The sequence below is a fragment of the Bos javanicus genome, chromosome 5 (assembly GCF_032452875.1).
Source record: "Bos javanicus breed banteng chromosome 5, ARS-OSU_banteng_1.0, whole genome shotgun sequence".
Classification (NCBI taxonomy): domain Eukaryota; kingdom Metazoa; phylum Chordata; class Mammalia; order Artiodactyla; family Bovidae; genus Bos; species Bos javanicus.
Window position 1 is genome coordinate 114,334,921 of NC_083872.1, and position 27,967 is coordinate 114,362,887.

A 27,967-nucleotide genomic window follows, 5' to 3' on the forward strand; every position below is an offset into this window, starting at 1 on the left:
CCTCACGTGGGGTCTTAGCCAAGGACTGAATTTCCTTCCAGAATTTTCTGTATGGATTTCCTTTAAATGTTGGACTATACTGTACACACTGATTTGTAAAGCGTATTTCATTAAATACATGATGTACCTCCAAGATAACAGTTTCTTTGTGAACATATCAAACTCTTCATCAGTTTTTTTTGCTGTTGTTTGTTTTTTAATTTGGCCACACCATGCAGCTTGTGCGATCCTCGTTCCTGACCAGGGGTTGAACCTACGCCCTCGACAGTGAAAGCGTGGAGTCCTAACCAATGGACCACCAGGGGATTCTCTCAAACTCTTCATCAGTTCTTAAACCCTGTCTTCAATAACATCCTCTGGGTTTATCCATCGCCTACTATGTATTGGGCATCATGCTGAGAGCTTCCTGTGCGTTCACCCTCACAGCAGCCCTGGGAGGTGGGGACTTCACAGAGGATGGGCTCAGAAAGGCCCAACTGCTATCTGAGGCCACACAAGTTATAACTGGCAGAGTCAGTATTCTAACTCAGGGCTGTGTGACCCGGAGTCCCAGCCCTTGCCGACCAGGCTGCAGGTTCCTGACTCAGAAAATGCTTTTACCCGAGATTGAGGACAGAAGGAGAAGGGGACGACAGAGGATGAGACAGTTGGATGGCATCACCAACTCAAATAGACATGAGTTTGAGCAAATTCTGGGAGATGCTGAAGGACAGGGAAGCCTGGAGTGCTGCAGTCCACAAGGTCACAAAGAGTCGGACATGACTGGGTGGGGCGACTGAAGAACAAAGGGGTTCACGGACTTCCCAAAGCTTAGCTACAGACCCCCAGGTCAGACAGGTCAGAGAGACCTGGGTTCAAGCCCCAGCCCTCCAGTCTCTTGGCTGTGTGGCCGCAGACCCATCAGGACCCCTCTTTGAGGCTCAGTTTCTCCATCTGTGCAATGGGGCATTCCACCTTGCAGGGGGCCATCCAGGCAAGACACCTAGCCCACCAGGCTCTCAATGGCCTCTCGTCCTGGGAAGGTGCCCCCACAAAGCATCCACCAGGCGGGCACGAGTGGAACAACACTGTGAGAAGCTGGTCACTCTAGCTCCTGGCAAGGAGCTCAGGCCAGCTCAGGAGAGAGCCCTGAAACCCTTTGATGGGTCTCTCCTGGTATTACAGAGTCTCTGTCAAAGCTGGAGGATTTTCCCGACAAGGTTCCCAGTCAGTTCAGTTTAGTTGCTCAATCGTGTCTGACTCTGCTACCCCATGGACCGCAGCAGGCCAAGCCTCCCTGTCCATCACCAACTCCTGGAGCCTACTCAAACTATCGAGTCGGTGATGCCATTCAACCATCTCATCCTCTGTTGTCCCCTTCTCCTCCTGCCTTCAATCTTTCCCAGCATCATGTCTTTTCCAGGGAGTCAGTTCTTCACATCAGGTGGCCAAAGTATTCGAGTTTCAGGTTCAACATCAGTCCTTCCAATGAATATTGTGTTGATTTCCTTTAGGATGGACTGGTTTGATCTCCTTGCAGTCCAAGGGGCTCTCAAGAGGTTTCCAAGGCTGGGACAAAAGTCTGGGATGGCACATGGAGAGACAGCCATTTTTTAAACCTGCATTGGGGACATCTCCAATGGTCCAATGGTTAAGACTCCATGCTTCCGATGCAGAAGGCGCGGGTTTGACCCCTTGTGATGGAATTAAGATCCCACATGTCTCGTGGCAGGGCATAAAATAAAAGTAAAGAAAAATAAAATGAAATAAAACCTGCTCTGATCCCTGGGTCCCCCGGGTGGGCCCTGGATGCCGAGGCCAGGGCTTGGCAAACATGCTTGGTCAACCTTCTCCCTGGGGTTCCCAGCTGCCCTCTCCTCCTGTCCCGGGCCTTGGACATGGGAATGTCCTCGTGTCTCTCAAGTCTTTTCAGGAAGACTGCATGCTCACTGTGGCTTCCCTTGACATCGTGGCTAAAGGACCCACCCTTCCCCACTCTCCTCGCACTCCCTGGCTTTACTCCTCTGCCTTGCGTGCTTGCTGTGTACGCAGCTGCCCAGAGCTCTATTTTCTGGTCAGCTGGTTTCTCCTCCACTGTGTCCCACACTTGGCACTGAGCCCTGTATCACTGCCATGAACGAGTCATCTCTAGATCGCCATCACCCACACCCCAGCCAGGCATACGGTAGGTGTCAATCAATATTTGCTAAATGAATGATCAAAGCAAATCACAGTAAGAACAAAACTCAGCCCTAAGTTGGCACAGAGGGTTTGCTGGCCCATGGATCCCTGAATTGTGGAGAGATGTAGTCATGGCCCCAGCAGGAGGGGCTTACCTAGGGCTGGGGGGGATCCACAGAGTCTTTGGGAGGGAGGCTCCCAGGCAAGGAAGGGACTCCCTGTTCACTGGCCCTGGGACAGGCCAGCAAATCTCAGTGGGGAAAGGGAAGCTGAGGCCAGCTATGGTGGGTGGAAAGGACACTGTGGCAGGAGTAGGGAGACTCAGGCTTGAATCTACCTCTGCTGTTCATGGGCTGGTTGGTCTCTGACAAGTGGCTGGCCTTCTTTTTCAGAGCTTCAGTTTTCTGATCTGTAAGATGAGGCCGCCAGGATTCTCTGGCCTGTACTGATACATGGACTGTTCATACACACCAGTGTCTGTAACATGGGACAGAGGTAAGGATTGCAGGCAATAATAGAAAATGCTTGGTAGTAGGATCGAGGGATCTGAATGGATCATGGCAGCTACTATTGTTATTGTTATTGCTATTATCATATGCCATCTGATCCTTTTTTGGACAGGAAGCCAAGGCCTTCTACAGGCCCAATTCCTATTCCAACGGTTTTTGCTTCCTCCTGTCCATTTAATCTGCATATTACTTGGGAACCTTGCAAGGCAAATATTTTCACCCAGCCCTTCCTTGGGCACTTCTATGCCCTATCTGTCCCTAAACTGTCCTTTCTCCTCCATCTGTTCTGCTAATGTTCATTGTTGTTCTTCAGTTGCTAAGTTGTGTCTGACCTTTTGTGACCCCAGGGACTGCACAGCACACCAGGCTGCTCTGTTCTCCACTATCTCCCAGAATTTGCTCAAACTTACGTCGATGATGCCATCCAACCATCTCATCCTCTGTCATCCCCTTCTTCTCCTGCCTTCAATCTTTCCCAGCATCACGGTCTTTTCCAATGAGTCAGTTCTTCACATCAGGTGGCCAAAGTATTGGAGCTTCAGCTTCAGCATCAGTCCTTCCAATGAATATTCAAGATTGATTTCCTTTAGGATTGACTGGTTTGATCTCCTTGCAGTCCAAGGGATTCTCAAGAGTCTTCTCCAACACCACAGTTCAAAAGCATCAATTTTTCAGCCCTCAGCTTTCTTTGTGGTCCAACTCTCACATCTGTACATAACCACTGGGAAAACCATAGCTTTGACTAGACTGACTTTGTCGGCAAAGTGATGTCTCTGCTTTTTAATGTGCTGTCTAAATTTGTCACAGCTTTCCTTCCAAGGAGCAAGCATCTTTTACTTTCATGGCTGCAGTCACTGTCCCCAGTGATTTTGCAGCCCAAGAAAAGAAAATCTGTCACTGCTTCCACTTTCGCCCCTTCTATTTGCTATTAAGTGATGGAGCCAAATGCCATAATTTCAGTTTTTTAAATGTTGAGTTTCAAGCCAGCTTTTTCACTCTCCTCTTTCACCTTTATCAAAAGGCTCTTTAGTTCCTCTTCACTTTCTGCCATTAAAGTGGTGGTGGTGGTGGTTTGGTCACTAAGTCGTGTCTGACCCTTGCAACCCCATGGACTGTAGCCCACCAGGCTCCTCTGTCCATGGGATTCTCCAGGCAAGAAAACTGGAGTGGGTTGCCTTTTCCTTCTCCAGCCATTAAAGTAGTATCATCTATTTATCCAAGGTTGTTGATATTTCTCCCGGCAATCTTGATTCCAGCTTGTGCTTCATCCAGCCCAGCGTTTCTCATGATGTATTCTGCATATAAATTAAATAAGCAGGGTAACAATATACAGCCTTGTCATACCCCTTTCCCAATTTGGAACCAGTCTGTTGTTCCACATCCAGTTCTAACTGTTGCTTCTTGACTCACATACAGGTTTCTCAGGAGATAGGTCAGGTGGTCTGGTACTTCCATCTCTTTAAGAATTTTCCACAGTTTGTTGTGATCCACATAGTCAAAGGTTTTAGCGTAGTCAGTGAAGCAGGAGATGTTTTTCTGGAATTCTCTTGCTTTCTTCAAGATCCAATGACTGTTGGCAATTTGATCTCTGGTTCCTCTGCCTTTTAAACTTAGCTTCTATATCTGGAAGTTCTCGATTCACGTATTGCTAAAGCCTAACTTGAAGGATTTGGGGCATAACATTGCTAATATGTGAAATAAGTGCAGTTGTACGATAGTTGGAACATTCTTTAGCATCCCCCTTCTTTAGGACTGGAATGAAAACTGGCCTTTTCCAGTCCTGTGGCCACTGCTGAGTTTTCCAAATTTGCAGACCTATTGAGTGCAGCACACCAACTATATCCCAGACACCATGTCTTCAGCTTTGAGACCCCTCTGGAAACATTCTTACACTTATCAGTGAGATCATGGCTTGCTTCGCCCCTCCCTCTTTTAAAAAAATATTTACTTTTATATATTTGGCTGCACAGGTCTTAGTTGCAACAAGTGGGATCCAGTTTCCTGACCAGAGATGAACTCCAGGCCCCTCGCGTTGGGAACGTGGAGCCTTAGCCACTGGACCGCCAGGAGTCTGCTTCGTCTCTCTGAGTCTGTTTTCCCATCTGCAGAGCACATTTAGAGAGAAGTCCCTATTTTGGAAGGCTCCTCCTTCCGTCTATAAAGTAGCCCAGGACAATCCAGGCTTTGTAGGGTTTGGAGTTTACCTGATTTGAGAGGCTCTCACAGAAAGGATTACAAAATCAGAAGAGAGGGAAGGAGGGGTCTTGAAGCTGACCTTCAAAGTTTAGTCTTCACTAAACCTTTGATGATTATCTCCTCTGACCCTCCCTCTAACCCTATAGGGTGGAGGTGGGAGGGGGCATGCTGCCATCCCATTTTACAGATGAGAACAATGAAGGAAAAAAAATATATCCATGTCATCACTCCAGAGGTGGGGAGAAGGGGTGGGGGGACTCCCAGTGGGTAGCAAACAGCAGAACTCAGGGGAGGGGAGCTCCCCGGAACCTGCTGTTTCTCTCTCAGAAGAGGCAGCAGGAAGGAGGCAGGCAAGCCTGTCGTGTTCCTGGGACAACAGCTACTTTGTAATCCCGGTGCTCTGCCCTGTCTTCCTCCACCTCCACACACTCCAGGCTGGGAACTCAATATCAGGCTGGGAACTCAAGACCCTACTCCTCCCCAACCCATCCCAGGGCTGGGGACCACCCCTCCTGGAATTTTTCTGATGTCTCCTCTCTCCCGGGAGGTTTCTGAGGCCCTTCTCTGCCACCCATTTCCCCCCAGACCCAGGAGCGCCAGAGCAGCGGGGGGCTGTCCTCACCATGGCTATAGGAACACAGGTGAAGTGGATGGTACAGCTGGAAGGATAGGGGGTGGGAGGAAGGGGGTGCAGGAAGACCCCTGACTTTGGTAGGATGCTGCTGAGGCTGTTTCTACAAAGCTGGAGTCTAACTGTTCACATCTGTGAAAAAGACTTAAAAATACCTAAAGCCTGGACTTCCCTGTGGTCCAGTGGTTAAGAATCCACCCGCTGGGACTTCCCTAATGGTCCAATGGCTAAGGCTCTGAGATCCCAGTGGACAGAGCCTGGGGTTTCATCCCTGGTCAGGGAACTAAGATCCCGCATGCTGCAACTCTGGGAGCTGGTGATGGACAGGCAGGCCTGGTGTGCTGCAGTCCATGGGGTCGCAAACAGTCAGACACGACTGAGCGACTGAACTGAATTGGTGCTGCAACTAAGACCTGGCACAGCCAAAGAAAGAAAGAAAGAATCCGCCTGCCAGGGGAGGGGACACAAGTTCCATCCCTGGTCTGGGAAGATCCCACGTGCCTCAGAGGAACGAAGCCCCTGCAGCACAACTACTGAGTCACTTGCCTAGAGCCCTTGCTCCACATCAAGAGAACAACTGCAGTGAGAAGCGCAGACAACCAGAAAAAGTCCGCAGGGAGCAACGAAGGCGCAGCACAGCCATAAATAAATAAATTGTAAAAAAAAAAAAAAAGAGCCTAACGCCTGATGGCTGCAGGGCCTGGGGGAGGGAGGAGGAGCTACTGTTTAGCAGGTGTTTTCAAACATGGGAAGTTGTGGAGATGGATGGTAGTGATGGTCGAACGTGCTCTGCCTTTTCATACTGCTCGTGGGGCTCTCAAGGCAAGAATACTGAAATGCTTTGCCTTTCCCTTCTCCAGCGGACCACGTTTTGTCAAACTCTTCACCATGACCCTTGAAGAGCTGACTCACTGTTAAAGACTCTGATGCTGGGGAAGATTGAGAGCAGGAGGCAAAGGGGCAACAGAAGATTAGATGGTTGGATGGTATCACCGACTCAATGGACATGAGTTGAGCAAACGCCGAGAGATAGTGGAGGACAGGGAAGCCTGGTGTGCTGTAGTCCATGGGGTTGCAAAGAGTCGGACACAGCTTTAGGGACTGAAGAACAACATGAATACCACTACACAGTGCACTTCCAAATAGTAAAGACCCTACATTCTGTTTTGTGCGTTTTCACGCAATTAAAAAAAAAAAGTTGAAGAAAAAAACAAACTCAAACAAAACTTAACTCCTGAAGCTGCCAGCACAGAGAGCTGGGATATTTGAGCACTGAAGTCACGCTGTCATTTAGCAGGTCATTAAGTTCTCTTTCTTGCATGTGCATGAAAAAAAAAAAAAAAAAAAGGCATCAAGCAGCCCTAAGGACTTCTTTGAGGCAATCCATGTCGAGACCCTGGATCACCCACACAAATGCAGTCAGGGGGATTCATCCCGACAGTTCTGCGGAGCGAACCACAAACCTGCAGAGCGCAGGAGACAGAGAGACACTAACCGAGCAAGCAGATCACCCCCTAGCAGTTCTGTTGCCTTTTGGACCCCGCCAGGTCCTGGAGTCGGGCGGGGACGCGGCCCTGGGGGCGGGCCGGGGCGGGGCCGGCGGTTGACACCCTGGCGCACGCGGGCCCCTAGCCGCAGACAATACGCCTCGCGGCTCGAGCTCTGTGGACGCCGCCGCCGTCACCACCCGCCGCCACTGCCACCACCGGACGCGAGGTGAGCCCTCCCGCCCCTGCTGTGACCCTCGCTCCCTGCCGGCCACCCCTCCGCCCAGCCCGAGCCCGGCAGGTGAGCGCCCTGGGGCTGCCCTGGGCGCCCGCTGGAAGGTAGAGAGGCCAGTGGCCCCAGATTTTCCTGTCCCGGCTGGATTACTTACTTGCGGGCGGCGTCTGGGGACCCTGGCTCCGAAACACCCGCCTCGCTGGCTGGGGTGGTGGGGCGGGGCTCCAGTTCTCCGGTGCGCGATCTTGGCCTCTGGGGGCCTCAGTCTCCGCATCTGTGCAATGGGGCGGCCCGTCTGCCCCGCGCCCGGGGGACCCGGCGCCCGATCGCCCTTCTCCTCCCTCCGAAGCCGGACTCCCAGGTCCTCTGGGCATAGGACCCGAGCGCAGGGCTGCCAGCCCAGGGCCGCGACGGCGCGGTCCCCCCAAAAAGAAAAAGGATGGGGGCGGGGGAGGAAGATGGCGTCGGGAACCGGTCCCCGCCGGCCCGGGGTGCCCGGGCGCCGCGCACCGGCCAGGGGGCCCGAGCCCGGCCGGACGCGGGACGCGGGGAAGTCCGGAACAGGAACTGCGCGCCGGGCGGGCGCGGCGCCCTCTGCCTGCCCACGCCCGGGGCAGGTGCGCCCCGCGGGGAAGGCGCCCTGGCCGCTGGTGCAAAGCAGGGACCGCCGGGCGCGCCCCATCCGGGGACCGCGAGGCGTCCCGCCGCCGGCCCCGCGCTGCCAGGACCAGCCCTGAGGGGCTCCGGGCTCCCCACCTCCTGGGTGTGAGTCGTTTGGTAAACCGTTAATTGTTAGTATAGTTTTCGCCAGGACGTTGTTGTTCTTGCCGCTGCTGCTATTGTAGCGTTTTCCAAGCACCTATGCGGCCTGGTTTCCTTCCTAAGCTTCGCTGCAGCTCCCCGGGAAGGGAGGGTTATGGCTTTATCCTTACCACGTTAGGGAGGGCTCTGCGCTGGCCGGCCTCCAAGGACTGGAGGCCTCCTTGTACGGCTGGAGAAACTGAGCCTGAGTTCAGGAGGCATTACAAATGCTGTCTAACCAAAAAGCCCAGAGCTGTTCCCTAGAAGCCAAACCAAGCTCTCCACTCAGCCACTTTCTGGCTGTGTTGTCTTCGCTGGGTTCTGGCACCCCTGAGCCTCAGTTGCTCATTCTGTAAAATGGGTCCATGAGGTTTCCCACCAGGGCTGCAGGAACACCACCCCCGAGTGTTGGTGGCCGTTAGTGACTTCTCCGGAGTTAGCTCTTTAACTCTATTTCTACTTATTCTGGGCTGCCCTTGGAATGAGTTCTTAGTAGGAGCGGCACACTTGGGGCGGTTGGCACCTGATGCCGCAGTGGCCGGGATCCCGGTCTTAGCACTGGGCTGGTGGTGCTGGTCTTCCCCATGGTCTCATCTCCCCTCCCTTCTCAGTCCAGGATTTGGGGATTTCCCACCGTCTTAACCTCGGGGTCACTGTGGCTGCTCCAGCCTTACCAACATTAGCTTGTGCAAGTTTACTTTTGCTTGTGTTTGGTTTGGGAGGAGTGGAGTCTGGGGAGAGGGGCTTCTGGGGGACAGTGCCTTGGAATGTCCTTCGGGGCAGGAAACAGTTTTAACTTACCCTCTAAGATGGCTGCCAGGTGATTTTATTTTTTTCGGTGGGAACTATATCAGCAGGAATATTTCTCTAAGCACCAGAGGTTCTGTGCAGCCTTCCATGGGAGCGGGTGAGGCCTAAAATAAGTGGAGTGATGTACTTTGGTACCACCCCTGTGGATGCCAGACTCACTATCGCAATTGCTTCCTCCTCTGAGAAGCCTTCTGTGAATACCTGATCTGGAGCCACAGCCCTCCCACTGTTCCCGGGGGTCCCTCTGCCCTAAAGCTCTCTCTCTCTTTTTTTGATAAGTAAGAAGTGAATTTATTTAGAGAGATACACATACCATAGACAGAATAGAGTCTGTCTCAGCGAGAACAGCCTTGGGAGAAATACACTCTATTGACAGTGTGGGCTGGCCTAGGATTTTACTTTATTGTTTTCAGGACTGTCAAGACAGTGTGGAAATTACACATGCTCACTTAGTATGATTTACACAAGCCTATAGCTCCACTGGAACAGGAATTTATTTTTTATTTTTTTTCTTTTTCTTTTTGGCCATGCCACACAGCTTGTGGGATCTTAGTTCCCCGACCAGGGATCAAACCTGGGCCCCTTGGCACTGGAAGCACAGAGTCTTAACCACAGGACCGCCAGGGAAGTCCTAGAACAGGAGTTGAGAAAGATCACACTAGAGTATCCCCCGTGCCCATCACAACCTGAGCACTCTGGGAAGAAGCTGGTTAGAGCTTCTAAACATAGCTGGTTGTATGTATCAGTATGTTTATTGTAAGTTTTATTAGGTGGTCAGTAGGTGTAGAAACTGGGTTTCCCTGGTGGCTCAGACAGTAAAGAATCTGCCTGCAATGCGGGAGACCTGAGTTCCTTCCCTGAGTTGGGAAGATCCCCTGGAGGGGAGGGCATGGCAGCCCCCTCCAGTCTTCTTGCCTGGAGAATCCCCATGGACAGAGGAGCCTGGCGGGCTACAGTCCACGGGGTCACAGAGTCAGACGCGACTGAGCACAAGCACAGATACAGAAATTGAGCTGCAAAGAAAGGAGAGAGTAGTGGTCGTCCGTTTTCTCACGTCTGGTCGTCTAGGAAATGGACGGGGGTCCTCGGTGAACGGCTCCATCCACCAGTGAGTCTTGACCCTGACCTCCGAGGTGTTTCCCCCTCTCCCTGGAAAGCATCCTGTTTTTAGTGATCCCATTAAGTTTGTAGACAATTAATGGCTTCTGGCTTCCCCTCCCGTGGCTGTAGTGGATCCCACGAGAGTCGGGCTGTTTTTCTCTTGGCCCAGAACAATTCTTCGGTGTTTCAAGGAAGTTCCCGGCACACTTGGGTTTTGTTGTCGGCGGCCACCAGGAAGCCTGCGGCGGGTCTGAGTGGACGTGTGCGGCCGGCGCTTTGTCCTGCCGTGGGTTGGTTGGGGCCGGGCCCTGGACGAAACACAGAATGTAAGCAAATAAGTCCCCGGCAGGAGTCCCTCACTGGCCTGGAGGCGGGCAGGAGAGGCCGGGCCTGGTGGTCAGGGCCCTGGGCGGGCTTGGGGAGGGCAGCTGATTTCCCTAGTGTCAATATTGGGCTGTGACAACACAAAACACCCTCTGGGCCTTGCCAGGCGCTGCCTGGTAAACCTGTTTTTCTGGAGGTGGGAGAAGACCCGGGGTCACCCAGAGTCTGAGAGGAGAGGCAGGCTCGGGGCCGGAGTGGGCAGCCCACCTGGCTCTGGGCAGAGGCACTGGGTCTGGCATGGAACTCAGCGAAGGCTCGGAGGCTGGCCAGAGAGATGGGCGGATTTCCCATTTGCAGACAATGACGCATCCGGGAAATCCCGGCGGTGAACTGGGTGGGCGTGCACCGCTGTGGAGCTCCAAGTTCACGGACCAAGAGCCTCCCGTTAGTGAGCGCTGACTGTATACCAGCGGTCCCCAACCCTTTTGATACTAGCGATCGGTTTCCACGGACTTGTGCGGAGGGGATGGTTTGGGGATGATTCAAGCACGCTACAGTGATCATGCTCTTTTTCTGTTATTATTACATTGTGATACAGAATGAAATAATTATATAGCTCACCATCATGCAGAGTCAGTGGGAGCCCCGAGCTTGTTTTCCTGAGCTCAGGTGGTCATGCGGGCGTCGGGGAGCGGCTGTAGGTACGGATGAGGCTTTGCTCGTTCACCTGCCGCTCACCTCCTGCTGGCTGGGTTGCTCACAGGCCCTGCACCCATCCAGGTTTGCGGCCCAGGGGTTGGGACCCTGCTGTATACCATGCATGCAACCTCTGCCTCCTCTCAAAAGCTGAGCGTGTCGGGGCCAGCGTGCCCTGGCCAGGAGTTGACTGTCCTGTGAGCCCAGTCCCTTCATTCTGTTGGGCCTGTATTATCTGGTTCCCTTGGGCTGTCCTCATTCACTAGTTCCTGCTCTGAGCCAGGGCAGACAGACAGGTAAACATTTAATGAGACTGTCATGGGCTGTGTGCCTAATCCAGGTCTGTTTACACAAGGTGCTGGGTTAGGAGCAATTAATTCTGTCCTGGGAGGAAGTAAGTTCTGAGCCTGGAGGAAGACTCAGGTCCCTGATGCCAACCTGGGGAGGTAGCAGGAGGTGTAAAGGTGGGCTTGAGGGTGTGGAAAGAGAGGAGTAGGCAGCCCAGGATCTGTCCCCAGAAAGGGGAGCCCCCAAGGCTGCTGATTGGAGGGGTCCGTGTCCAGATCTGGTAAGTGGTTGAGACCCCGCAGCGCTGGGGAGACCCAAAACTGTCTGGAAGGAAGGAGACCGTGAGGGCCACGTCTCTCTGAGCCCTTAGTGTCTGGACCCAGGAGCACATAGTCCTTCATGTATTTGATTTACAGTATTGTGTTACTTTCAGGTGTACAACAAAGTGATCTGGATATCTGTATATATATGTGTATATATAATCTTTTCTGTTAGGTTATCACAGGACACTGAACGTGGTGTCCTGTGCTATATAGGAAGTCCTTGTTTGTTTTATATATGGTAGTGTAGATCTGTTAATCTGACACTCCTGATTTACACTCCCTCTTTCCCCATTGGTAAACATAAATTTTCTATGCCTGAGTCTCTTTAGTAAATAAATTTATCTGTACTGTTTTAGATTTCACATGTAAGTGATATCAACTGTCTTTCTCTGTTTGAGAATGACAATCTCTAGGTTCATACATGTTGCTGCCAATGGCAACAGTTCATTCTTTTTGAAAAAAAAAGTGCAAGTTGGTCACTCAGTCGTGTGTGGCTCTTTGCGATCCCATGGACTGTAGCCTACCAGGCTCCTCTGTCCATGGAATTCTCCAGTCAAGAATACTGGAGTGGGTTGCCGATTCATTCTCCAGGGGATCTTCCCAACCCAGTGACTGAACCTGGGTCTCCTGCATTGCAGGCAGATTCTTTACTGTTTGAGCCACAGGGAAGCCCTCATTCTTATTATAACTGAGTAATATTTCGTGTGTGTGTGTTGGGGGAGGATTTCCCAGGGGTGTGTGTGGGCTTCTCAGGTGGCTCAGCAGTAAAAGAATCCACCTGCAATGCAGGAGATGGGGATTTGATCCCTGACTCGAGAAGATACCCTGGAGAAGGTAATGGCAACCCAGCCCACTCGGACATGACTTCACAACATAACAACAGCAACACACACACACACCCTACATCTTAAACTAATCATCTGTTGGTGGGCACTTGGATTGTTTCCATGTCCTGGCTGTTGTAAATAGCACTACTGTGAACCTGAGTTTCATCTTTTCCAGATATGTGCCTGGAGTGGGGCTGCTGGATCGTATGGTAGCTCTGTTTTCAGTTTTTGAAGGAACCTCCACACTGCTGTGCATGGTGTCTGTACCAGCTGACATTCCCACCAACAGGGTGGGAGGATTCCCTTCCCCCACACCCTCTTCAGCATTTATTGTTTGACATTCAGCCTTTTTAAATGTATGCGGCAGCCCCAAGCAGTACCTTGGCACCGTTCTTTTTCTAATGGAGATGGAAGCCTGGGGCCCCCTTTAGGTGGCAACGAGGACGCGGCCGACTGGGACCCCCTGCAGACCGGCCGTGCAAGGCCTCCTCACTGTGATCCCCACCTGGTTCCTCCTCACTTCATGATGTGTGTATTCTAACAAACACCTTAGTCTGGGTGGTTCATAAGCCACAGATACTTACCTCTCACTGTTCTGGATGCTTGAAGGCCAAGGTCAGGGTGCCACAGACTTCCTGTGTCCCCAGTGGAGGATGTGAAGGGAGCACTCCTGGGCCTGGTTTAGCAGAGTCCTAACCCATTAGCAGAGCCCTCGGGATCTCCTTGCCTCCCGGGGCCCTCCCCTCCTTTTTTCATCCACAGGCATTAGGTTTTCCACAGAGGAATTTGGGGCGGGGCAGAAACTTTCAGACCTCAGCCAACTGGTTTAAAGCCAATTTCAAAATCAGTTGTCAAGAGAATTATTCATCTGTTACACTTCAGTTTTTTTTTTTTTTTAATGGATATTTGAGCGGGAAAGAACAGAAAAGAATCTGTCCCCAGTGCTTGTCTAGTAAGTGAAGAATTAGGGGGTCCGGCAGGGCTTTTGGCTAGGATCAAGTGTAGTGTGGGAATTTCCTGGTGGCTCAGTGGTAAAGAATTCACCTGTCCATGCAGGAGATGAAAGAGAAGCAGATTGGATCCCTGGGTTGCGAAGATCCCCCTGGAGGAGGAAATGGCAACCCCATCCAGTATTCTTGCCTGGGAAATCCCATGGACTGAGGAGCCTGTTGGGCTACAGTCCAGGGGGTCGCAAAGAGTCAGACACGACTGAGTGACTGAGCACAGGGGCTAAGGAATTTGTCCAGAGTACCACAGCCAAGCTGGATCAGAACCCAGGTGTGCCTGTAGCCCAGGGCCCCTTGGCTAAGCGTTTTCCTTCATAAATAATGTGTAACCAGTGAGATGTAAACACAGCTCAGAGCAGGTTCCATGTCTTGGTCCTGTCGATCACAGCTAACCATGACTTCTTTCCATGATACACGGAGGCCCACCTCCTTCCATTTTAGACGGAGGAGAAGGGGGCGCTGGTTTTGCATCGCTCTTTCTGCTGACATTCCTGAGATCCTTGGGCCAGGCCCTGGGGACCTGGAGCCCAGTCATCTCACAGCAGCTCTGGCCAAGAACGTGTCCTGGAGTTGGGGCCGGATGTCATGGAGCTCCTCTGCTTGAGTGGGCGACAGACCCATCGCTGTTTGTTTTTGTTTGTTTTAGCTCCACTCAGAATATTCTTTTAAATTAAATTTTGGCTGCACTGGAGTTGCTTGGGCTTAATCGCCCTGAGGTATGTAGGATCTTCCCAGACCAGGAATCGAACCCATGTCCCCCTGCATTGGCAGGTGGCTTCTTATCCACCAGGGAAGTCCAGAATATTTTTAATAATGCACATTTCTTAAAAAAAAAAGTATTCATCGTGCAAATTGTCCCGCAATCCAAATATACAGTAGCTTGGAAAATAATGTTTAGAAAACAAAAACCAATGTAAAAGATGGATTAAAACAGCTAGAACAGTCCAGGCTTTATATGGCTCTGATTTTACGGTTTTCTTATTGCATCATCAGTGTCAGAAATCTGTTCCTTCAGCTGGCTCCATTGCTCAGGATTTAAAGAAGTACCTTTTCTTCCTGGTTTTATTTCACCGTCCAGATCCATCCAATAGTCTCAGCCCTTCACTGTTCTAACCCTCAGGAGGCTGGACTCAGTAGATGCAAATCAAAAGGGTGTGGGGTTACTGAGCTTTAAACTACAGGACCAGAGAGGGCAAGGCTTTGCCTGAGGCCACCCCAGCTAGAAGCCAAGTTGGATTTCTCACTCTCTCTTTTGTTTAATATATTTTATTCTCATTTAATTATTTGACTGTGCCAGGTCTTGGCATGTGGGATCTGGTTCCCTGATCCGGGATCGAACCCAGGCCCTCTGCATCGGGAGCTCGAAGTCTTAAGCCCCGGGACCCCCAGGGCAGTCCCGAGGTCGGATCTCTTGCAGTGTCTGCACCTGGTTGAAGGTGGCCCACGTCAGCACCTGCGCCAGGCTTCAAGGCAGAGGGCTGAGACGCCGGTGCAGCGGTAGGGCTGAGGAAGCCTGTTTCGAGCTGTGCTCAGTGTCTCAGTCGTGTCAGACCCTGCAGCCCCGTGCACCGTAGCACCGCCAGGCTCCTCTGTCCATGGGGATTCTCCAGGCAAGACTACTGGAGCGGGCTATCATGCTGCTGGCTTCCAGCTCCTACGCTGAATTTCCAGGCTTTTGCTTAAAATACCTTTCCCTCCTCTTACCTTCTTCTCGGCTCCCCCGCCCACCTCCCCCACCCCCTCTCACCCCCTTGTTTCTCCATCACTTAAAGGAAGTGAGCCCCGCCCACCTGAGACCAGCTGCTTCGGGCATCTGCAGGTTCCTAAGTCTGGCCTCCCCTGCCAGGTGGGGAGGGCGTGGGTGGGGTGGGGGCTGGAACAGGTTGGATGCTCGATTCCTGAAATAGACCTTGAAGACAAACATCACCCTTTCAGACAAACATCATCCTTTCAGAACGAAAATTCAGGTGATGAACTGGAAACAATTATTTTTGCTCGATTTTTTGAATCAGTGAGACAAACACCAATATTCAGAAAGACAGAAACATGCAGAGTTAAAAAAAATTTAAGTCTCCTTCTTACCTTTGTCCCGGAGAGGCCCCTTCCCCTCTTTCCTAATCTTCTTTCTCTTTTGGGAGATGGATCTGTGCAGATAGAGGTGTTTGTCTTTTTTTTTTTTTTTATTAATATGTGTGCAGCACAGAAGACAAAAGCAGAAGGGGACGACAGGATGAGATGGTTGAATGGCATCACCGACTCAATGGACACAAGTTTGAGCAAACTCCGGGAGATAGTGAAGGACAGAGGAGCCTGGCAGAGGAGCCACGGGGTGGCAGGGAGTCAGCCACCGTAGCCACTGAACAGTAATGACACAGCACAGTTAATCTGTGTTCCCCGCTGTGTTCACGTGCCTTCAAGATCTTGGCGCAGGGGTACCTGCCAGGTACATGCAGGCCTGCACGGAGGACGCATTTCTAGAAATCAAAGGGCTTGTGTGCTTGTGACTTTGATCAGATCAGATCAGATCAGTCGCTCAGTCGTGTTCAACTCTTTGCGACCCCATGAATCGCAGCAGGTCAGGCCTCCCTGTCCATCACCAACTCCCGGAGTTCACTCAGACTCATGTCCATAGAGCCAGTGATGCCATCCAGCCATCTCATCCTCTGTCGTCCCCTTCTCCTCCTGCCTCCAATCCCTCCCAGCATCAGAGTCTTTTCCAATGAGTCAACTCTTCGCATGAGGTGGCCAAAGTACTGGAGTTTCAGCTTTAGCATCATTCCCTCCCAAGAAATCCCAGGGCTGATCTCCTTCAGAATGAACTGGTTGGATCTCCTTGCAGTCCAAGGGACTCTCAAGAGTCTTCTCCAACACCACAGTTCAAAAGCATCCATTCTTCGGCGCTCAGCCTACTTCACAGTTCAACTCTCACATCCATACATGACCACAGGAAAAACCATAGCCTTGACTAGACGAACCTTTGTTGGCAAAGTAATGTCTCTGCTTTTCAATATGCTATCTAGGTTGGTCATAACTTTCCTTCCAAGGAACAAGCGTCTTTTAATTTCATGGCTCCAGTCACCATCTGTAGTGATTTTGGAGCCCAGAAAAATAAAGTCTGACATTGTTTCCACTGTTTCCCTATCTATTTCCCATGAAGTGGTGGGACCTGATGCCATGATCTTCGTTTTCTGAATGTTGAGCTTTAAGCCAACTTTTTCACTCTCCACTTTCACTTTCATCAAGAGGCTTTTGAGTTCCTCTTCACTTTCTGCCATAAGAGTAGTGTCATCTGCATATCTGAGGTTTTTGAGATTTCTCCTGGCAATCTTGATTCCAGCTTGTGCTTCTTCCAGTCCAGCGTTTCTCATGATGTACTCTGCATATAAGTTAAATAAACAGGGTGATAATATACAGCCTTGATGAACTCCTTTTCCTATTTGGAACCAGTCTGTTGTTCCATGTCCAGTTCTAACTGTTGCTTCCTGACCTGCATACAGATTTCTCAAGAGGCAGATCAGGTGGTCCGGTATTCCCATCTCTTTCCCATCTTTTCCACAGTTTATTGTGATCCACACAGTCAAAGGCTTTGGCATAGTCAATAAAGCAGAAATAGATGTTTTTCTGGAACTCTCTTGCTTTTTCCATGATCCAGCGGATGTTGGCAATTTGGTCTCTGGTTCCTCTGCCTTTTCTAAAACCAGCTTGAACATCAGGAAGTTCATGGTTCACATATTGCTGAAGCCTGGCTTGGAGAATTTTGAGCATTACTTTACTAGCGTGTGAGATGAGTGCAATTGTGCGGTAGTTTGAGCATTCTTTGGCATTGCCTTTCTTTGGGATTGGAATGAAAACTGACCTTTTCCAGTCCTGTGGCCACTGCTGAGTTTTCCAAATTTGCTGGCATACTGAGTGCAGCACTTTCACAGCATCATCTTTCAGGATTTGGAATAGCTCAACTGGAATTCCATCACCTCCGCTAGCTTTGTTCCTAGTGATGCTTTCTAAGGCCCACTTGACTTCACATTCCAGGATGTCTGGCTCTAGGTCAGTGATCACACCATCGTGATTATCTGGGTCGTGAAGATCTTTTTTGTACAGTTCTTCTGTGTATTGTTGCCACCTCTTCTTAATATCTTCTGCTTCTGTTGATAGACACTGTCAAACTGACCCCCAGAGAAGTAGGGACTAGCGGTCTCTCACTCCCTTCTGGATCTGTTGATTCCTTAACCAGCTATGGAGCTCCCTACTCCCGTGAGGTGGCAGAAAATGGGCAACCGTTGTATCTTTTGATGCTCTTTGCAACCCTGGAGGCTGTGCTGCTTCTGTGCAGGAGAACTCTCTCTGAGCTGGGTGACTCTGAGTTAGGTGACTGCTCCTGGTCTCACGGCAGTGACAGGGCTGGGACAGGAACCTACATCTGTCCTGCCCAAGTCAGGGCTTTTCTGCTTGATGCTGTGGGCACTGAGTGCTTTGTACACCAGGGCCTTGGGGGGATATGTGTGTGTGTGGGCCCCCAAAGGAAAAGACTGGGGGCCAGGGCTTTGCATCTGGGTCCAGAGCATCCACTGGCCTGGCCCCGAGGACTCACTTACCAGAGGGGGCCTCACCTGTTCCTGCTTTGCTGCAAGGCCCTCAGGGACATGGGTAAGGTTGGGCTGGGGGGCAACTCAGGGTTCATCCCCTCTACAAGGCAGGGGCAGCTGTTTCCATCCCAGGGTGTGTGTGGAAGAGGCACACCCGTGACATTGCAGCCTGGCCGGTCCAGAGCTGACACCCCCTCCTTCCAAGCCCCACAGGCGTCCTCGTGACTGTGGGGGCTGCTGCTGAGAGGTTCGATTTGCATCCTGAGATCCAGCGGAAAATGGGTTTCCACCGCGTGTGTAGGAGGGTGAGCGTCGGCTGCCGCCTGCGTGGGTGTGCCTTCCTTTCCACCAAAGAAGAGTTTTAAACTCCTCCTTTGCAAATATGCTGGGGAAAAAAAATAGATGCTTGAAACTAGTCCAGGCTCCTGGATCTGCAGCTGCAGTGATGTCAGTTCTCGCCCCCCTGTTTAGCCACTCGACAAGCATTTATCTGCCCAGTGCTGTGGGCTGGGAAGCAGGGATTAATAACGGTAGTGACAACAGTTCCTTTTTTTTTTTTTTTTTTAAACTTTTGTTTGGCTGCACCACAGGGCTTGCAGGATCTTAGTTCCCCAGCTAGGGATGGAACCCCGGGCCCCCTGCAGGGTAAGCTCCGAGTCCTAACCACTGGACCACTGGGGAAGTCCCAGCTCCTGGTTGTCCCCCGTGGATTGGCTCTTGCTGGTGTCCTCACTGAGGAGTGAGGGAGCTGGGCACGGGGGTTGTCCCCCAGGACACCCAGCGGGGGCCAACAGGGGTGTCAGAGGAGAGCGAGAATGGCCAGCAGCACTGCCCAGGCGAAGACTGGAGGCCTGACATGTCTGAGCACGCACTCTTTAGTGTGGTGGGAGCCGGGTTAGGACTGGGGCGGCAGGGCTGAGGTGACCAGGAGGAGAAGCGGCTCCTGGTAGTGTCCCCCGAGGGGCCTGGGGAGCGATGGAGCAGGTGGAGGGGTCAGATCTGAGGCTGCTGCGTGGAGGTCAGATTGGAGGCCCCCAGCAGGAGACGCGCCAGATGGGACGGGCCCAGCCCTCAGCCTCTGCTGGAGTGAGGGGGCCGCTGGGAGGGACCAGCTCTGGGGGGCTGCTGCAAGGCCCCTGCCCCCACTGTCCTCTCGCTCAGATCTAGAGCCCCAAGACCAGCCTAGGTCTGCTTGTTGATTCTCCTCCGTTAGTACCAGCCAGAACCATTGCACTGACTGGGGTAAGAAGGCTAAGGACTTGAATTTCTTCACTTCTTTCGTTGATAGATACGGGGTTAAGTGGTGAGCATTTTCATCCACATACAGGGCTTAAATCGGTGCTTGACAATAGTTGATACCCAAACATCAGCCAGGATTATAAGACAGTTAGTGTTAGTTCTTTTTTAAGAAAACATTCTTTATTTGGCTGCACTGGGTCTTGTGGCATGTGGAATCTTTAGTCCCCTGACCAGGAAACCTGGGCCCCCTGCACTGGGGGTGCAGAGTCTTAGCCACTGGATCCCCAGGGAAGTCTCTAGTGCTGGCTCTTGCTCGGAAAAGGAACCCTATTAGCGTGGGACCATTATGCCTATTTAGCAGATAAGGAAACTGAGGGTCTTGCCCAAGATCTCACTGCAAGTGAGTGGTTGGTTAGGACGTCAGTTCAATATCCCCCCACCTGTTTTGGAGCATCGGGGCAGGGCTCAGATGATGATCAAGGGAAGAGGAGAGTCTGGTGTCTATCCCAGGCCAGCTCTGATCAGAGGTCCAGAAGGGTCTGGGGACTCACATGAAGGTGCAGAAGGGGCAGGCCCTGTCCCCGGACAGTTGAGTTCACTTGGGGAGGCACCACTCATGATGCTCAGCCACCTCAAAGCTGGTCACATGCAGCGCAGGCCTCATGCCCGAGCTGCCAGTCATCACTGTCCCAGGTCAGGCACCAGCCCCGTAGGACTCAGGGACCCTCATCCTTTGGTACCCAAGGTGCCCAAGGATTCTAGGCACGTCTACTGGGAACCGAAGGATATTGGGATAGTGGCTCAAGGTGAAGCTTGAGCCACGTGCCCGATGAAGTTCCCTGCTGCTGCTGCTGCTGCTGCTGCTAAGTTGCTTCAGTCATGTCCGACTCTGTGCGACCCCAGAGACGGCAGCCCACCAGGCTCCTCCGTCCCTGGGATTCTCCAGGCAAGAATACTGGAGTGGGTTGCCATTTCCTTCTCCAACGCATGAAACTGAAAAGTGAAAGTGAAGTTGCTCAGTTGTGCCCGACTCTGTGCGATCCCATGGACTGCAGCCTACCAGGCTCCTCCGTCCATGGGATGTTCCAGGCAAGAGTACTGGAGTGGGGTATGAAGTCCCCTGGCGACCCCTTACCAGCGGGGCAAGGGTGTCCATGGGAGCACAAGCCATCTCTGGGAAGAGAACAGCCCCATGCAAAGGGGCTTGGAGGGAGAGTGAGGGGCTAAGGGAGCAGAGACAGATGCAAATGAGGGCTGGGCCAGCTTTCCCTTGAAAATGGCCATTTGCATAGACACTCTGTGGCCTGGTGCCTGAGGGCAGCGAGAGCTCCTGGTCCGAGTTCCTGAAATGCTGGCCTAACACGAGGTCAAGTTCACTGGGCTTAGAATCTGTTTAATGTTAAAACCTGTCTCCATTTATCTGGATCTTTTAAGTCCTTTAATGGAATTTGTATTTATCCATAAAGGCATTTTTTTGGGGGCCACCCCCCCTGCATTGCACAATGTGCGGGATCCTAATTACCCAACCAGGGAATGGAACCCTAACCCCTGCAGTGGAAGCTGGGAGTCTCAACCACTGGATCGCCATGGAAGTTCTTGTCCATACAGATTTTAAGCACCCTTTCTTAGATTAAAACCTTATATTTCCTGATCAGAAACCTTATCTTTCCACAGTTGTATTTCCTGTCTACAGTATTTTCAGGTTGTCTTGTAGGAATGCTGTTGAGTTTTCTGTGTTGATCTAGCTTGTTAAGACTCATTTACAGGACTTCCCGGGCAGTCCAGTGGTTAACACTCATGGCCCAAAAAAGAAAGAAAGAAGAAGTTTGTTATCATTCTTTAGTAAGTTGTGTCCAGCTCTTTGTGACCGCACGGACTGTAGCCCACCAAGCTTCTCTGTCCGTGGCATTTCCCAGGCAAGGCTGCTAGAGTGGGTTGCCATTTCTTCCTCCAGAGTGTCTTCCCCATCCAGGGATCAAACCTGAGTCTCCTGCTTTGGCAGGCAGGTTCTTTACCACTGAGCCGCCAGGGAAGCCCCAAAGAAAAAGACTCATATACCATTTTCCCTATAAATCTAACTGAAGTCCACTCCCCTCCCCGACCATGGCATCAGTGCCCCTCCTTCCAGGGGCGTTGACCTGGGAGCAGGGTCTGTGACCCTGGCTCGGCATCTCCTAATCGTAAGGGGAGGAATAGTAGTCACCCCTGGCTACAGAAGTGGCTTCGAGCCGCACTCGTGATGTCATCTACTCTTTTAGGCCACGTGGCAGGTGGCTGTAGACTCACTCCATAGCTTTTAACTGGTAGACCCCAGAACGAATGGGTGAGGATTTAGGCACCCGGAGTGGCCCCTGCGCTGGGTGTCTGTGTTGCTAACAGCCTTTTAGGGGTCTTAGAGACGTCCCCGGGACCCTCCCTGTCTGTGTGTGCGGGCCTGCTGGTTGGCAGCAGGGTTGGGGTGGGGTCGCTGGTGGAGAGGGCAGCCTGCTTTTAACACTTTGGCTGCAGGTGCCCTTGGCAGGTGGCTGCGCCCTTCCCCTCACCCTGCCTTGGGTGCCAGGGGCCACCCTCCTGGCTCCACCCACCAGGCCTGACCCGACAGCGCCTTTCAGCCCGCGGGGGAAGGGGCTGTCCTGACAGGTGCGGGCGGCATCTGTCAGACTGGGGCTCTTTTGTGGCCCCTGTGGCTGTGTGTACACGTCAGCTCCCTCCAGCCCCAGCGCCCGCGACCTGCCTTTCACGTCGCGCTTTCATCTGGAACAGATGTAAAACTGTTTCTCTCCCAGGAAACTGAAGCAGCCCGCTCGCTCCCTTTGATGCAGACTCTGGCCATGTATTCTCTGTGGAACAATGCTGTCCTTATGCGATTTCTTTCTCAAAGGCCAGGGTGCCCCAGACACCCAGATACCTGTGTGCGCCATCAGATGACGTCATGTCCATCTCTGCGTGCAGCTTGGTTGCATTGTTGAGAATGACTTGTCTAGACTCGCCCGGCGGCACCTGGAGGACCCAGGAAACTTACCTGCCTGCCCACGAGCCCCTGCCCTGTCTGCGTTTCCTTTAGCGCTGAGAGCACGAGTGCGCTCTGGGTGTGGCTCTGCATCCCTGTGCTTGCGTACCTCTTAGCCGCAGTTAGGAATGAACATTGGTCCACCCTGGCCTGGGGAGCAGGAGGCCCGGGTGTAAACCAGGTGATTGTTGATACAATTAATTTTTTTGGGGGGGGTGCCGCATCCATGGCATGTGGGATCTTAGTTCCCTGACCAGCAGTGGGACTGGTGCCCCCTGCCCTGGAAGCACAGAGTCCTAGCCACGGGACTCCAGGGAAGTCCCTACTCTTAATTATTATTGAAAGAATAGTGGATTGAGGTACAGAGGTCATAACAGTGCTGCTCCCCACCAGGCTGTGCTCAAAGTATTAGTACCCGGGATGCCCTGATGGCCCAGAGGTTAGGAACCTGCCTTGCAGTGCAGGGGATGGAGGTTCATACCCTGGTCGGGGAACCAAGATTCCACATACCTTGGAGCAACTAAATGGGCGCGTCTCAACTAGAGAGTCAGAGCACCGGAACGAGAGGTCCCACGTGATACACTGAGACCCAACACTGAGCCAAATAAATGGATCAATGTTTTCAAAACTGTTTTGACACTTAAAGGAGGTTCCTTCATTCCCCAGCAGCCTAGTCGGGGGGCTCCTGATCCCTTACCTATGAGAAAACTGTGACATCTCACAGCTCCTGAGTGGAAGAGCTGGGATTTGAACTCGGGCCCTTTGGCTCTTCACTGTGTTCTGGAGCGAAGGCTGTTTGATACAGTGTGGGGTAAATTCCGGTGAGCACCGTCATAGGCCTAACCAGCTGTCACACATGATGATGTAAACAGAGCTGCCCAGTCTGTGTCTGCTCCCTTTCAACCCCCGGGTCAGACTGAGACCTCATTGACCGGAAGTGGGTTACAGGCCCACCACTAGCTTCAAGGCATGCCGGCGAAAGTGAGAACAGAAGTATTAGAACTGGTGAACACACGTCAGGGCTACCTCAGTGAAAGCTAGATTTATTAGCAAGGAGCCCAGGGAGTGGAGAGCTGAGACAGTCAAGTGAAGAAAGGAGGTTATAAAATACTGGGGAAGGAATGATCCCATTTTTTTTTTTTTTAAGGTTCTCATTGGTTATCTGTTTAATACATTTTGTTGTTCAGTCACTAAGTGGTGTCCAACTCTTTTCAACCCCATGGACTGCAGCACGCCAGGCTTCCTTGTCCTTCACCATCTCCCAGAGTTTGCTCAAACTCATGTCCATTGAGTCGGTGATGCCATCCAACCTTCTCATCCTCTGTCATCTCCTTCTCTTCCTGCCTTCAGTCTTTCCCAGCATCAGGGTCTTTTCCAGTGAGTCAGTTCTTCGCATCAGGTGGCCAAAGGATTGGAGTCTCAGCCTCAGCATCAGTCCTTCGGATGAATATTTAGGGTTGATTTCCTTTAGGATTGACTGGTTGATCTCCTTGCAGTCCAAGGGACTCTCAAGAGTCCTCTCCAGCACCACAGTCCAAAAGCATCAGTTCTTGGGCTCTCAGCCTTCTTTATGGTCCACCTCTCACATCCATACATGACTACTGGAAAAACCACGGCTTTGATACATGCCAATCCCAATCTCCCAGTGCATCCAACCCCGCTCCAGGCGTGATCCCGGCTTTGAAAACGTGTGTGCTATGCTGTGCCTGTTTAAAAACTGACACTGTCTCTCTGGGAGTTGGCGTTGGGAATGACTTTTCCTTGCTTAGCCTGTGATATGTGCCTCTTTCTGCTTAGGGGGAGTAGCAGTATGAAGCTGGCAGAACCCAAGGAATTGGCAGTCTGGATGGAGCCCAGCCTTAGTCCACTATGACACCAGACATTTGGGATTTTTTGTTTGACTATAGGCCTCTTGGGGATAGCATCAGAGCCTTGCATTTATAGTCCGATTTTCTCTTTTTGGGGGGGCCACACCGTATGACTTGCAGGATCTTAGTTCCCTGACCAAGAATTGAACCCGGGCCACGGCCGTGAAAGTGTCAAGTCCTAACCACTGGAGCGCCAGGGAAGAAGTCCCTGATTCTCTTTTCACAAAGGAAGAAGGCAAGACCCCTTATAAATCTTCTCCAAATCCCTGAGAGATGGATGAGAAAGAACAGAGAGGCATGGTGACCCTCCCAGAGGCACACAGCAGAATTCATGCCAGGGGAAGCGGGGTAGAGGTAAGTGCTAGTAAATGGTACCCCAGATCGCACACTTCTGAGCATCCGGTCCTTGTCTTTTTCTTCCAGAGAAGAAATGTATCAAGCAAGACCCCTCTCTAGGAACCTCTTTTTGTACACCTTCCTACAAAACCATGGCCCAGGCTTCCTGGACGACCAAGACTCAGGGCTTCCCGGTGTGACCAGTATCTTGGAGTTCCACCCCATCTCCCCCTACAGGTAGGGGTAACCTTGGGCCCGGCCCACCCTCATTCCTGGTCAATGACTGTGGCAGGTGGTTAGCAGAGCCCTCTGCGTTCTCCAGGCAGGGCTGCAGCGTGGAAATTCCCCGGGCGTGGTCACGGAGGCAAGTGCCCTGGGTGGAGCTGCTCACAGAGGAACCCCTCCAACCACCCAGCATAGTCAGTTCCAGGACCGCCCTGCAGTGCTGGCCATCAGAATGACTCAAGCTCGTGGCCTTGACGGAGTGCCTCCTGGCCCTTCTGACCACAGTCATATCAAGGTCTCATAAGAGATGGATTTGGTTTTAGAGAACCAGAAGGAGGCGGTTTCAGATGCAGTTCCCAACCCTGGCGATCAAGGCAGGGAGGGGGAGACTGTCCCAGCATCAGCGCCAGGCTTCTAGAGGCTTCCCTCCCACTTCAGGCCTTGGAAAACTCTTAGCCATTAGGCCTTGGGCTTGGGCTTGGGGCTGGTCGGAATCTTAGGGATGGAGGGACTTGGAAACCTGCCCCCTTCCCCTCCGTGTAAATGGAGTTGGGGGCAGTGTCGTCCTGACTTTAGCCTGCCACCTGATTGCCAGCCAGCCCTCCTTAGTGTCACCGTCCCCGCCTCCTCTTCTCCCCCCACCTCCCCGCCCAGACTGGGCAGGTGGCCGGGGCTAGGCTGGGAGGGACTTGGAGTCGGGGAATTTCCAGCCAAGTCACCGGGTTGGAATGTGGGCAGCCCCCTGGGAGCAAGGCTGAAGCCGGCCCAGGTGCCCAGGGTGTGAATGTGAGCATCTCCGTTTCCATCAGGGAGTCAGTGGTGGGGGAGGGCCAGGTAGCCCCTCCTTTCTCAGAAGGGGCAGTGACATCAGAGGTGGGTTTGGGATTAGGGACTGGGAAACACGTCCCAGGGTACCTCCCTGGACTCTCCGGGGCGCTCGGATTACCTTGGAGGGGAAGGGAGGCTAACTGTTGTCACAGGCATTGAGTGTCTCCCTGCCCTCCCACAAGACGGGGGTGGGGGCAGGCTCCACTGGGGCAGCCCCCTCCCCAGGGTCCAGCATCTGTGCTCCAGGGACCTCCCCTGGGGATGGGACCTCACTGGCTTCTTCTGAAGCAAAGTAGGAGCCAGAGGAGGGGGTGTGCGAGGGTTCCCTGCCCCCACCTTGGTGGATCTGGGAGTGGATCTGGGGGCCTGGGGGCGTGGGGTCACCAGCCCAACCACCCCAGGTCCCTTTCCTTGCTTCCCCGCAGTGACAGTCCACACTACCTGGCCATGCAGCTGGCCTCCATTGCCGATGAGATGGAGCTGAGGTTGCTGCTGCCCCAGTTCGTTGAGCCCTTCTGGATGACCACGTACAGGTGACAAGCTCCACTGGGCCGAGGACGCCCATAGACCAGGGCTAGCCCCCCACAGCTCCACTCCCGGTGGGGGGGGCAGCCCGGAGCCCAGAGCCACCTAGTCCCTGGAGCTGTCCTGGGCCGCAGACCCCAGTGCCCTCCTCTCCCCGCTATCCTCAAGCCAAGATAGCCCCTTTCCAGAAGAGTCTTGACTGAAGACGACAGGAAGTGCTCAGGGAGCCAGGATGGAGCTCCGTGCCCAGCGTTATGGGCAGAGCCTTCTGCATGGGGTGGGGGTCCTTGCAGGAGGACTCAGCTGCCAGCATTTGCCAGCTTCCCTGCAGGTTCTCAGAACCTCGCAGACTTGCCCGGGTGAGACCAGAGACAGCCTTGACTACCGAAGACCAGGATGCAAGCTGGCAGGGTGTCTTGGTGTCCAGGGAAGCAGCCTGCCTTAGAGGGGCCCGGGTTTCTCTCGGAACACGACTCCTCTCGCACCGGCCTCTGGGAGCCCATGAGCGGTGGGGCGTCGCCCAGCTCCCAGGACGCAAGTCCAGATCCCCACCGGGGTGAATTTAGAACCAGAGGGCTGGGGGACAGTGGGTGGGAGGGGATGGGCCTCTCCTCCCCAGTGGTCCCCTGTGGACCACCTCTTGCCCCTGTTCCTGTGTAACGGCCCTGCCCCCCTTTTCTGTCTTGCAGCTTGTTTTTCCCCTACAGCCACGTAGGGCTCAGGGATGTTCTGAGAAGCTTTATGGCTGCTTTCACCAACCTTAGGGAGAACCGAAGGCTCTGGAGCTTCCTGACTCTCAGGGACCGGGTAAGCAAGCCTTGAACTCCTAACCTTGATTTCCGTCCAGTGAGTGGTGACTGCTCTGGAGCGGCTGCTTGGGGCTCACCCTCTCTGGATGTCACTCCCGACTGTCTCCTCTGGCCTGCTCCCCGCATCTTCTGCCACTGCCTGGTCCCCAGGGGCCTCTGGGTTTGAGGCTGTGGCTCATGGGCTGGATGCACGCATCTGCTTCCTCATCTGGGCTGTGTTTTTCCCCCTCTGCCAGGAATTGCCTTCATCAGGCAGACCGGCTGCTCACAGTTGCCTCTTGTCCCGGCGAGCAGCTTTCCGGACCCCTCCCCTTCCCTCCCCATCAGTGCCCCAGTCCATTCTGTCAATATCACACAGGTTTTCCTGGCAGACCAGCAGCCCTCAGTGGGCCGGCCTCCTCTCCTGCCGCCTCCTCAGGGCCATGGTCCTCTCCTGCCCCTCCCGTGTTTCCCATCTTTCCGGTCACCCCGTCCCAGACCCCCCCAGTTCTTCCTGCAGCCCCCACGTTACCCGACGACTCCCCGCACCACCCCCATTCCCACCCTTGCCTGGCTGGCTCCCCGTGTCCCCAGGGCAGGGGGTTGAACGGGCGGGCCTCCTGCCAACTGGAGGTCCTCACCTGTCGCCACCTTCATCCCACAGGTGTCGCCCAGCCTGTGGCCCGAGCTGGCGCTGTCCCTGCTGGTGGTGGCGATGCTCAGCTGGGGGTGCCGCCCCCACTGACCGAACTGCTGGTCAGTGTGGGGGTGGGGCTGGCCCCTCCCTCTCGACCACCACCCTGGCGGTGGCCCTGTTTTGGTGGTGTTGTCTTTTAACTGTTTTCTGATGATGCTTTTTTTTTTTTTTAATTTAAACTCTGAGTGCTGGGACACTGAGGTTCATACTATTTTTTTCCTTTTTTGTAAGAGAAATGAATTTATTATACCTCTGGGGTCGTTACTGGTTAATGACCTGCTCTCCCGGCGCCAGCCTGCTCTGCGGTGGCCTGTCCTGGGACGGAGCCTCCCTCTCACGGGTTGGTCGAACAGGGGGCGGCGGGGGGAGTGCTGGTCACACCCCCGTGTCTGGGATGCCCGTGGCACAGAGAATCTGCTGGAATAGATTTCTGTGGGGCGAGGAGAGCTCAATAAAATGTTGGTTTCCAGCCA

The 27,967-nt window shown here is 53.0% G+C and overlaps 1 protein-coding gene across 1 annotated transcript; it reads left to right on the forward strand.

The window, feature by feature from the left end:
* Positions 1–392: 392 nt before the first annotated feature.
* Positions 393–27,967, forward strand: BIK (BCL2 interacting killer). The gene is made up of 6 exons (XM_061419095.1): positions 393–438; positions 7,044–7,212; positions 24,519–24,668; positions 25,910–26,017; positions 26,699–26,816; positions 27,462–27,967. Exons 1-6 carry the CDS (start codon positions 393–395, stop codon positions 27,540–27,542), a joined length of 672 nt encoding a protein of 223 aa, XP_061275079.1. The 3' UTR covers positions 27,543–27,967.